The 13689-nt window shown below is 23.9% G+C and overlaps 2 protein-coding genes across 3 annotated transcripts; both read left to right on the forward strand.

Annotated features, from left to right (window-relative positions):
* Positions 1-20: 20 nt before the first annotated feature.
* LOC126857325 (putative odorant receptor 92a) lies at positions 21-4960 on the forward strand. 2 transcript variants are annotated; one of them, XM_050606645.1, is made up of 6 exons: positions 21-285; positions 2697-3103; positions 3311-3410; positions 3771-3872; positions 4450-4608; positions 4886-4960. In XM_050606645.1, the coding sequence occupies exons 1-6, from the start codon at positions 139-141 to the stop codon at positions 4958-4960; spliced, it is 990 nt and encodes a 329-aa protein (XP_050462602.1). In that variant the 5' UTR covers positions 21-138. The 2 variants fall into 2 exon arrangements, with proteins under 2 accessions (XP_050462602.1, XP_050462604.1); XM_050606647.1 differs by lacking the exon at positions 21-285 and adding an exon at positions 2148-2227.
* Positions 4961-10706: 5746 nt separating this feature from the next.
* LOC126857320 (odorant receptor 49b-like) lies at positions 10707-13663 on the forward strand. The gene is made up of 6 exons (XM_050606640.1): positions 10707-11015; positions 11505-11908; positions 12180-12279; positions 13030-13131; positions 13205-13363; positions 13551-13663. Exons 1-6 carry the CDS (start codon positions 10722-10724, stop codon positions 13614-13616), a joined length of 1125 nt encoding a protein of 374 aa, XP_050462597.1. The 5' UTR covers positions 10707-10721; the 3' UTR covers positions 13617-13663.
* The last annotated feature ends 26 nt before the right edge of the window (positions 13664-13689 follow it).

Below are 13689 nucleotides of genomic sequence, written 5' to 3' on the forward strand. Positions count from 1 at the left end.
ATATTGACACTAGAAAAAGTTCTTTCTTTTCTAAAAGTAGATCTAACTTTTGCTTGTTGCTGGCCACCTCCAGTGAAGGCTACAAAATGTCAAAAAATTCGCGACAAAATATTTCGATGGTGTTGTTGCATAAATGGTATGCTAATGTCGATATCGTTAATGTATACATTAGGTCTCGAACGTAATAATATGTTTCTTCTTATGAAAGTGGGTTGCGAGTTGAGTGCCTTCCTACAAGTTCCGATACAGATCACTTTATTTACGCTTCAGAGTGATCGTTTACAAGTAAGAGACAAAAAAGATATATTTTAGTTTATATAAATAGAATAAACATTAATTAAACAGAAATTTCTCAAAATAAAAATTAATTCTTAAAAAAAATAAAATTTTCTATTCTAAATTATAATTAACATTATTACATTAAATTATTATTATATTAATTATTATATTGAATTTTATAGTAATAAAAATATTTCAACATTAAATTTTTTGAATACATAATTTTTAATTTAATTTTTTTCTTTGCAAACTCTGATATAAAGAAAGCAAAAAAAGAATATTTGAAGTTTTGTACAAATGTAAAATAGGTTAATAGATGTGTAATTATGTCATAAGATTAAAAAAGATGAAATAATTCACAGACAGAAATTTAAAAGTGATAAAAAAATTAAAATTTTGTTAAATTTAAAAATATATACTTTTTTTATAGATTTCTTAAAAATATCAATTTTAATTCTAATTTTAACTAGCTATAGAAATAAGAATAGTCGATTTAACGCCAAAAAGTACGCTTCAGTGATCGTTTAAGTAAGTTTTTGTTTAAGTAAGAGACAAAAAAGATATATTTTTATTACATTAATTGTATTTTCAACTCATATCTACATGTTATTGTATAAATAGAATAAACATTAATTAAACAAATTTCTCAAAATAAAAATTAATTCTTAAAGAAATAAAATTTTCTATTCTAAATTATAATTAACAATATTACATGGAATTATTATTATATTAATTATTATATTAAATTTTATAGTAATTCTAAAAATATTTCGACATTAAGTCCATTTTTATTTATTGTATCTATTATTTTTATAACTTATCTAATCGTAATAAAAATAATAAAAGATCTAAATTTTGAAATACAATAAAATATTAAAACACATTTTGAAAACTTATTTTGAAAGAATAAACATATGTGGAATAATATTTTGCAAATAATTATTTTAATTTAATATGATGATAATAAAAAATATTACTATACATGCATAAATATTATTTAATGTACATGTACAAAATTTCTCTGTTAGCGATTTTTTCAGATTTCCTGATCTACTATATCGTAAATATAAAAATTCTATTACTATGCAAAACATGAAACTATATTTTTATAAAATTTTTATAAAATTTTCTTAAAATGAAGAAACATCATCAAGAAATGCACTCATATATTAAAATGCATATGGCAAGAATTTTCAGTGGATAATTAATATATAATAAAAAATATATATAGTGCAGTTAAAACATGGCCTGTGACATGAAAAAATATTTCAATTCTGTTAAGTTTTGTCCATTCGAAAAGAATCGCATGTACATTTCGTTTTGTTTATCTCAAAATATTCAAAACCATAATATTTCGCAGCTTGTTACCATTACAAAAATAAACTTGATTATTTATCTTAAAAAGACTAAACAATGCTAATTTTCTTTTTTTTTTTTTTTGCGAATCAGGTATATTTTTTTAATGAAAAAATTGGAACGGTCAATAGCATTCGAAAGAAAATCATTTATATCTATTTTTTGTATTTTAATATTACGTAATTTAAGTATTTAAAATCAAGAGATTGACTTGATCATTTTAAATCTTATAAGGAATACAAATAAAAAGTTTTCGATAAAATTTTCGCTTCATTAATTTCACCTCAGTTTTTAATGTTTCCACGTTTTTTCCTAGACTTGTAGACTTCTTTTTCTATATCAATTTATTCCACGTTTTATCTTTTATTACCAAAGCTCGGAAGTTACCTTTTTTTATGGTCGGCTTGCACACCCAGCGTCTGTTAGCGATCGAGCGCTGAGAATAACATATGCTGTGGAGTGTAAACACTGTATTATTATTGTGGAAGACGGACGAAGTAACGCACTGTCATGTGCTTGCTTCCAGCTGTTGTTAGGCAAATCGAGTTTCTTGCGCATGTGCGCGGCAATAGTAGCAGTTTAATACAACAGCGTATATAGAAAATATAATATTTATCACATTTAATTTATTATTAATATATAATTTTATTTTAACATATTTTAGAGATTTTTACGTACAACAGAAATAATTATTTTAAACTAAACTATTTTATATTTGTGTAAACTTCAATTTGTCAAAGGTTTAACAAATAAAAAGTATATAAAAAAAAAGATAAAAAAAATATGTATATGTGTATAAAGAATGTCTAATAATAAGATAAGCAGCATTTAAAATAATTGCTAGACATTTTGAGGTATGAAAACAACGTATAAAAGACTTTTTTATTACTTTTTATTTGATAATAAATGTGCAAAAAATGTTTCTTCTAAATTTTTCATAGTTATATCCATTTATCTAGAGATATCCTATATAAATTATTGTGATGGAAATATATTATAATGCATCTGATAGATTTATAGATAAAAGCATCACATCTTTCATATTTTATATATTTGTGCAGGTTGTGATATATGAAATGGAAAATTATATTCAACAAGCAAAACCAGAAGAGAAGGATATATTTCAAAAATATGTTGATAAATGCAAATTATTTTATGGATTAACATTATGCTGGATAACTATAACTGCTGTCGCTATTATTTTTGGGCCACTATTGCTACCTCAACCCTTTCCAATCGAAGTACAATACCCATTTTATGTGGGCCAACAACCGCTAAAAACTATTATTTATCTGCATCATACGATGGCCGTATATCAAAGTTATGTACAAGTATGCAGCAATGTCTTCGTGGCTGTTCTACTTTGGTTTGTAGCGGCAAGATTTGAAATTTTGTCTCACAAGTTTCGGAAAATTAGAAATTTCTCAGAATTTAAAAACTGCATACAACTGCATCAACGACTTTTACGGTAAGATATAAAATATTATGGCAGAATAAATCCATCATTTTTCCAAGTTTGTAATTCAATGTGACTGCAAAAATTTTACAAGTAACAGATGACGTCTGTCTAAAAATTTCTCTTTATTTGAAAATATAAGATGTCGCACTGTTTTATATTTCTCTTGTTTATTGCCAATTTCAAAATAAAAATGAAAAAACTAAGGATCAATTACAGATATGCAAACGATGTTGTTATGACGATCCGATATATAGCATTGTCATCAATAGGATTTAGTACTGTAGCAGTAATATTCAGCGGTCTTACCTTTTTGAGTGTAAGTTATGTCTATTTCATTTATTTATCATATTTTGCGTGCATGATAATTAAACAGATTGCTTCACGCAAAAATCTGATTGAAGAGATACAAGCTAAGATGCGAAATTTTCATTAGAAATACGTACGACATGTGTTTAATTAATAATAAAATTTATACATGTAACATACATATATGCAACTTAAGTACTATATGTATAATTTATTTACTATTGATATAAAAATTGGCTCATTAGACTGTAATTGTTTATGGACTTAATTTTCTCTCTTTCCTTCTTATATTGTGAATTTAATAATTTTAATTCTTTCATATTGCATTAGCAAAACTGCATTATTGATATTATAATATTATTTTGTATAGCGACAACCATTGACTATAAAAGCCCAATTTTTGACTGTTGCCGCTTCTTCACTTATAGAAGTTTTTGTTTGCGCGTGGCCAGCTGATTATGTTTTAAGTACGGTAAGATATGAAAAATTTACAAGAGAAAACCGAAAAAATTGATATATGTATAATAAAATTGATATAAAAAAATCTGCAGCAAAACATGAAAGATATACAAATTTAAATAATATGCGCATGTGTTTTTTTTTTATATATAAAATGTTGTGATAAATATAATGATCAGCTTTTTTATAGAAAAACACACATGTTATGTCTTTGACTCTTATCTTCATTTAAATTTAAATAAAAGCATTTTTATAGCATTATAATCAAGATGTTCTACTTTATTTTAAAATAAATTTTATCCTATTCTTATCATTTTTAACCTATTCTTTTCAATTTTGTTTATTTTATTTTATTTAATTAAACCAAATTTCCATTAATTTTTTATATTCTATTTATTATATTTTTTTTAATTCAATACTTAAATTTTTTATTTATTATATCCTATATATGAAATCTTAAATTATTTTCTATATTTATTTATTCTTTTTTATTTAAATAATTAAATTTTTATATTTTATTAACTAAAAAAATTAAATTTAATTTTTTTAGTTAATAAAAAAATTATACTAACTTTGCTCTAATATTTCAGAGTAATAACGTTGGCCATGCTGTATACGAATCGTTATGGTATAAGAAAGAAGTGTCTTTACAGAAAAACTTATTGTACATTACATTACGATGCCAGCAACCAGTATCTGTAACTGTACCATGCATGCTACCGACTCTTTCACTTAATTACTATGCTTCTGTAAGTTATATCGCATCTTACAATTTTTATGGATAATTTATTGTGACATTGTCGCCAAAATTATTGGGATCTCTTCTCTAATGTTAATTAATGCTTTTCTTGAATATATTCTTGAGTATATGTTTTTGTTCGCACATTTAAAGTAAATGTTTTAATGTAAACGATTTAAGATATGTTTATCTAAATTTAAAATAATTTATAATTTATAATTTATAATTGTAATTTATAGTCATTTAATGACATATATATAATAATTGTAAATTTTTATATTTAACAGTATTTATCAACTACATTTTCCTATTTGACAACTTTTCGAGTAATCTTTGCTGTAGAAGATGGACTAGAAATATGATAGATTGTACGTATAATGTTTTTTTTGTGAAAGAAAATATTGTAGTACTGTAAATATTTAATGTCGACTTGTTAGTATCTAGTGTACACATTGTTAGCATTGAATGTATGTTATGCAATAGCGATATGACACGACAAAATATTCTTACGTAAGTATAAATATATTTGTCTTTAGATATTATTAAAAATTCTATATAAATAAAAACATTTATTATGTATGTCAGAAGAATATTGTGTCATATTATGTCATATATGTATAATCTGTATCTCTATTTTTAACTTATAACAAATGTGCAAGTTAGAAGTTGATAATAAATTGAATATAAACTGAATACTTATAATTTTATCACTATATATAAATGTATTTTTTTATTTCTCATATTTGTATACATATATATGTATAAAATTTTATAAATTAAGACTTGTTCCTTCAAAAACTCATTTCTTCTTTTTCTTTGCTCCCCTAGTATAATCCTCCTCTCTCTCTCTCTCTCTCTCTCTCTCTCTCTCTAAAAAAATCGATTTTTATTAGATTCCGATTAAAGATGATCTAAATCGTATAAATACCAATCTTCTTGACATTCAAATTTGACTTAGAGCACACAATAGTTATAAATGAAACACTCTTGATATAATTTTCAAATCTCCTTTCCTTTCCCTTTTTCATTCATCAAATATTTCTCTTAAAAATCGATCGCTTTAGTCTTACGATCGCTTCTTTTTTGTCCCATTCAAAACCTTTAGGTTTGAACATATTATGTTTAAAAAAATATTTAATAAATATTTAATTTAATCAATATTTAAATTAATCAATATTAATTAATATTTAATTTAATCAATATTTAAAAAAATCTTATTTAGACTTTAAATATATTAGTATGTTCTTAGATCTCTTTCTCTCTCTCTCTCTCTACATGTTTAATAATATAATGTAAATTGCTTATTCTTTCTCGTTATTAACTTTTCTTCTAAAAAAAGATGAGACTTTTCTTCTAAAATTTGACGTAAGCAACAATGAACATAAAAAACGCTTTAAATGAATCTTTGATGAATCAAATTGATGTTACTTTTATAATAATTGAGAACTATCATGCTAAAACATAATTAATGCGAATCGTAAAGCAAATGACTATGTCCATTAATTGTTTGACGTAACAACTGTTATACGCTTTTCTTCTCAGACTCGTTAAAGTAATCGTCCCATTAAGTAACATCAATGATAATCTAGTTGGTTCATTATCTATACATATATATAGATAGACATATATATATATAGACATGCAAATACTTTGTTGCCAATACGCGATCGTATATTGTGCGCATTTCTTTGTGAAATTTTTCTTTTAGAAACAATTTGCAAAAATAGTGTTTGTGTAAATTCTGTTAAATCAAAATTGTAATATTTTCTCTATTATTTCTGTATGTTGTGTCGTGCATTATTTAATACAAGGTTTTATTGTGTGGAACACTAAATATTGCAAGTATCTTCATGAAATACAATAAATTATTACATGTGTTACACATATGCGGGCTGCTTACTACTGTGTGGCCATTACATTCTAAAGCTGGCAAATTTAAAACTTTTTTTTATAATGTTTTGTGGTTTATTTATATGCTGAATATGATAAGTTTATGTTATTTAATGGTTAAAAGCTTAGTTATATATCAAGATTTTATTAATACAATGAAGACATTAGTGGAACTGATATATTCCATGGAAATAATATTTAATCTTCTTTATTGTAGAATGCAGAGAAAACAATTACAGGTTAATATCCTGTGTAACTTAATTTTACTAATTTATTTCTCGTTTATAATAAAACTCAATTAAAGATAAAGTGACAGTTTTTAAAAAATAAAAAAAAAAAATAAAATAAATCTTTAAATCTTAAATTTTACATTTTTAATTATAATTTTTTTATTTTTAAAATAAAAAAAAATTATAAATGTTTCACAAATATATAAATTTACAATATGTTATTCAAATAATTTTTATATAGGATGAAAAGAAAGTAATGGAACGTCTCTTTGAAATATCAGAACATATTATTAGTTTTTCACCATCCTGTATGTTACAACGAAATACTCATTCATTCAATCTTTACTTTTTAATTAATTTTATATATCACTTCATATATAATTGTGTGGATTGATTGTATGTTAACGGACAATATAAAATGTAATGTGATCTGTGGTTTTTGCAGAAATTATTATTTGAGATAGAGCAACCTGATAAAATATGGATGCCATACGAAAAGATTATATGGTTGAAATTTATGCATCACATATGTATGATATATTTGTCTCTAGCGTTAGCATTTATTATTGCTACGAGTATACTTATTGTTACGCCAATGATAACGGATAGATTTTTACTTAATGTCGCTTTTCCGGAATCTAAGCTTTCTTGCATTTATTACGCAACTTATGTTCGTCACATATTTACAATTGAATATGCATCAGTTACGATAATCCTCGACTTGATGATAATTTCTACAATGTGGCATGCTACTTTTAAATTTAATTTATTGGGTATTCAAATGCGTTCTCCCTCTATATTAATTATTAACAAACTCCGAGCCTCCATCATAATGTATCAAAATATATTCAAGTAAGTTAACATTATTTTATAATGACTTTTTTTCAAATTATTTTATTGTATCGTAAGAAAAATATGTATTATGATCAATAACATTTTTTAATCAAAATCAATTTTCGAATTTAAATTAAAAAATTAATATATTTTTGGAGACATTTTATATTGTATATTATATAAAAAAATTGTATGTTGTATATTATATAAAAAACTCAAGAAAATTTATTTATATAAAAAATTTAAAACGATTTAATTTATATAAAAATGTATTAAAATAATCTTGAAATTTTGAAAATTGACTTTCAATAAAGCATTTTATTGATCACATTTTAAAAGCATAAAGATAATTTAAATGATTAAGTTAAGCTAAGAAAATAATAGCATATGTTAATTTCATATGTTAATAATATTAATAATATAGTTTAATTAACATTTTATTATTACTTATAAATTATATTTTATAATTTTTTTATTTTAGTTACGTACAAGAAATTAATTGTATTGCTAGCTATCTACTTTTCAAAATGACGGTTGTTGTTTTTATATACGTAATTGCTTGCAGTCTGCTGGTTATAAATGTGAGTATTCAATATTTAATATACTCTCAAATTAATAAAAAATATTTTATAATCAAGTACTAAAATTTTTATTTATCAATAATTTTTTTAATAAACAATAAATGGTTAAAATCTTTCAAAAATTATTCAAAACCATTATTTTAAAAATATATATCAAGATTAAAATCATTGTGGAAAAAGAAAAAAAAGCTATATTAATATTTATTAAATTAAATAAAGTTATATTACAAGATTTACGTATATAAATTCGATTTAAAATAAATTAAATTACATTTTGAGATTTATATAAATATATTAATCCGATTTAAAACAAGATTAATCAGTTTTTTCTCTACTACATATTTAAGATCATTGTCAAGTTCCTTATGTAAATTGTTATCTTTTGATCAATTTAGTACGAAATGTCCAGTTATTTCGCGAAAGAGTACATTTCAAATTTTAAATGTAATATATACATACATTAAATTATTAAAGTGTTTTTTGAATTTATCTTGTAATTTGTTATATTTTAATTATCGTAAAATTTGTATACTATTATAATTTTATGTAAATTGCAGAATGCACCTATCGTGGAGATAAGCGTATTTATGATGATCACTTCTATTGCAATTTGGAGGCTCTACATTTGCTGCTGGTCGGCGCAGGCACTAACCGATATGGTTAATCTTTTAATTTTATAATATAAATCGTACTAATAAAACAAATATTTTCATTTTTTGATAAAAACAATAAAGACATTTGTTTTAAAAAGGCATAATATAAAATGGATTACGTATTGTTTTAATAAAATATGATACATTAAACAAATATTTCAAAAGGTAAAATCTATTCAAGCTTTGATATCCAAAATTAAAAGATATTTTATAAATTTATTTTATAATTAAATTATAAAAACAAATACTCATTAATTTTATTGTTCTATCTCGGAAAAAGCATCTGAAGTGCTAATAAATTTTTATAACTTTTCTTATAGGCTTACAATATTTCTTGGCAAATTTATGATTCTCCATGGATAAATGCATCACGAAATGTACGTCGAATAATCTTTATGATTATTCAAAGGTGTCAGAAACCAATTGTAATTTGCGGCACTAATTTTATACCCATAATTTCAATAGCACTTTGCGCAAAAGTAAGTGTTAATATCAATCATGACAATCTTATTAACATACATTCGTAAAATTATTGTTTTCTTTATTTCTAGATTCTTTATGCTACAATATCATATTGTATTACATTACAAACGATATTACATGCGGAATAGATTTGTAACATTTTGTATACATAGTGTTTCTTGATAGTGCACGTAATTATCTTCAACATATTTCTAACAATACTTGAATATTACATTTTTATCAAATTAATTTTGATTATATTAATGGTTAAAAATGTCATAATAATTAAATATATGTATGTATCAAATAAAAGTTGAAGAGTTTAAAATTATTAAAACATTACATTAATTAATAAATACAATAAATTAATAATTACATTAATTAAAAAATATAAATTATGTGAAGAGAAAAAAAATTTAATTTGATTATTTAAATTTATTGTTATCATATATTGTTTTATTTTATTAATTGTGAGTTACAAAAAATATAAAATAATAAATTAATAATTTTCTCTTTCTTTATTATTACCTACTATCACGTGCATACACACAGATACTTTCATAGTGCAGTATGTAATTAATTTATAATTAAAAGAAAATTATAAAAAATGTTATCACTTATATATATTAATTTAAAAATATTATAATATTTGAAACATAATTCACACAAAGAATTTTTACATTTTGACTCTTAATTGCCTTTATCTTTATTCGATACATTCGTAAGAATCTTTATATATTGTTTCATTTTCATTTTAAGATTGCACTTTTGGAAATCATTTACGCTTTATTGTAATTTTTGATGAACACATTCAAAATGTTTCAAAATCGACATTTATAATATAGTATAAATTTTTTTCTCTAATGCTATAATAAGAAGAAATAAAGACAATGGGAAGTACATTGCGTTCTTTTTCTAATAACTACGTATACCAGCACGTCGTTAATACTTATATCGAGAAAAGATAAATATTATCTTTATGTATAGTCCTCCCACACTTTTTTAAAACCACTACTGCTCTTAAGCGGAAGTAACAAATAATAATAGCAGATGTATCGAGAGATTATGCTTTATTCATTACGGATCTCGCTACTTTGTGCAATTACTAAGATTGTAAAAAGTAATAAAAGAAATGTTATAGACACCTCTATACTGCTTGTTTCTAATTCGCCCGTGAATCTTTATTATTTATTCAAGTATTCGCATTTAGTATTTTCATCAAGAAAGAACATTTGCTGTTCGCAGTAGTTATTCGCAGGATTGCGTGCATCGTTTTATCTTTAACAATCGATTTAATAGAATAATGTTGCGAAAAAGAGATTATATCTATGGTAAAATGTAATAATACGCCTTGTCTATTTATCGCCCCCAAGTTTTTCTCGTATAAGGATAAAAATAATCACGAGGCAGTTGAATTTTAAGTACACGGCAGTACGTGCAAATTGTAAATCGAGGAAACTTATCGAAACTATTATGGCATGGTCTGTAACATTAGAAAAAATCATCGCTTTCTTGAGAATGCAATTGGCTTTCGCATGCTGTTGGCCGCTAACACCCACTGCAACAAAAAAGCAAATCATTTATGATAAGCTTTTTCGTTTGTTCAACGGTTTGCACGCCATGCTGATGATCTGTGCGGTGGCATATAGAATTGTTTCTCAGTATGAGAATACGTTGGTGATAATACAACTAGGCTGCGTCTTAGGCACTTTATGCGAAGTTCCAGTGCAAATATTTCTATTTACGCAGCAGCACGATCGTTTGCAAGTAAGAGGATTGAATTTTATATACATTTTTATATTGCTATATTTTTATATATATATATATATATATATATATATATATATATATATATATATATATTATATATGTATTAATTGTTATAAATGTAACAAAATTATATAATTATAAAATGAACAAGCCGGCATAAAATATAAATATATAAATTATAAATATAAATATTTGAGATATTGAAAACACATTGTTTTCTAAATATTCTATACGTGATATGGGTGCGCTATATTTTTTTTTTGGAAAAATTAATGTAAAACTTTAGGTAATAAATATAATTGATTACATTCCATTACAGTTAAATTTAAAATATCATAAAATACTTATATAAGAAATACAAATCTTTTTTTAAGTATATTTTTTTATTATAATTCTTATTTCTCAGTTAAACAAAATTATTTTATGTGCATAAAATTAAACAACAGTCTAATTTATTGATTAAAATAATTGTTAATAACATTGCAGAATATAATTTTGAAGATGGAAAATTACAGCAAACATGCAAATATAGCAGAAAGGGATGTAATACAGGAATATATAGATAAACACATAACAATTTATATCACAACACTGTTATTGATGACCGTAACTTTAGTTGCTTTGATTTTAGTGCCACTGGTGCTGGCTCGTCCCGTATTAGAATTAGAGTATCCATTTTCCATTGATTATCAACCGATGAAAGGGATTATTTATTTACATCAGTCATTTGCTTTATATCAAGTCTATGTTCAAGTCTGTGCCACCGTTTTTCTTGCTCTTTTACTTTGGTTCTCAACAGCTAGATTTGAAATTTTGGGCAATAAATTTCGCATGGCTACAGAATACTCTGATTGGCAAGAATGTATACGAGAGCATCAAGAGCTTTTAAAGTAATGTAAATCTGCAATCAAGTAATATCTAATAATATATAATAAATACATAATTAAACAATTAGCTAATTATGTAAGAACAAACTTTATAAAATTTGTTTTCTTTTTAGATATATTTTATTAAATTGGTTTTTTTTATTAATTTTTTTTAATTTTATATACTATTTTTATATCTGACATATATATATATATATATATATATATATATATATATATACACTTATATTTATATAATAATATCATTTTTATGTAGTTTAATAAATCATTACAGATTTACGAAACAAGTAACTTTTTCCATTTCATATGTAACGTTATCATCGCTAGGTGTTAGTACAATAACGGTAGTATTCAGCGGTCTTACCTTTCTTGGCGTGTGTATCTATTTATTTTATTAATCTATTTTTGAATTAATTACTAAAATACATAAAAAAGTGTATGAAAAACATTTTTTATTTTTCCGAACAGATAACTGGCGGCACTGACTCCTTTATGATTTATCATAACTTCAAAGTATTTTTAAAAGTGGTCGTTTATTATTGGAAATTATCTAACTAAGTCACAGAGTAAAATCAAAAGAGTTGTTTAAGTCACAATAAGATTTGGATAAACCGTTATAAAAACAGTCGGAGTTCTGTCTACTTGAATTCTTTTTTGTTTCAGATAAAAATCCAATTTTTTTAAACAATTTATCCACTTTCAGATCTCTGGATGTCACTTGGACAGCTCTCACCGTCTCTGTGATATAGATATTTCTTTATTTTGGATACATAAAGACACTTTGAAGTTATGATAAATCATAGAGCAGTTAGGGTTGCCACTTGTTCGGAAAATTAAAAGTTCTTTTACTTTTTTACTTGTCTTAGTATTAAATAATAAAAAGTATTCTAAAAAGCAAAAATATAATTTATTATTATTGTCAATATACAATTATCTATAAAAACAAATTGATTACAAAATTCATTTGCGTTATATAAGTCGATATTGATTTAAGAAGATTTTTCCATATATGTATATGTAATTTTGTGCTACCTATTAGTATATATATATATATATATATATATATATATATATATATATATATATTTTTTTATATTCATTACATTCATTGTTTTTTAAAACAGAAATTTCCAATGTTTGTAAAAATGCAATATTCGATTGTATGTTGCTCATCATTGGCAAAAGTATTCTTATGCACTTGGCCAGCTGATCATTTAATGAGTATGGTAAGTTTCAACATACACAATTAAATATGAACATATGCTATGGAATATACAAATGTTCAAACAATTATTATAGAGTTCTTATGTTGGGGAGGCTGCATATAATTCATTGTGGTATGAATGTGGAGTTGATACACAAAAGATTATGTTGTATACTTTACTTCGAACTCAACGGCCTGTTATTGTATCTGTTCCTGGTTTGGTCGCAGCTTTATCTTTGCAACATTACGCATCTGTAAGATAACGTGTTGTAGTGTAACGTATACGTAGAAGAAGAAAACACAAAAATCTTTGTTCTAATTATAAATTACAATTATTTTATTTTGCAATTATACATATATAATATTTATTTATTTTTAAGAATAAAATATTTTAATCAAAAAAAGTCGCAGATTTACCGATTTCTTGAAATATTTTTACAGTATGTATCTATGGCATTTTCTTATCTGACGTCATTTCGAGCAATTCTTTCTAATGATGAGGATTAATAGGTAATGATAAATGTGCACTCTTTATTCCAAAATAAATATCTATGCAATAAAAATAAAAATGTGTCAATTA

This window comes from Cataglyphis hispanica, chromosome 21, assembly GCF_021464435.1.
Source record: "Cataglyphis hispanica isolate Lineage 1 chromosome 21, ULB_Chis1_1.0, whole genome shotgun sequence".
Lineage (NCBI taxonomy): Eukaryota > Metazoa > Arthropoda > Insecta > Hymenoptera > Formicidae > Cataglyphis > Cataglyphis hispanica.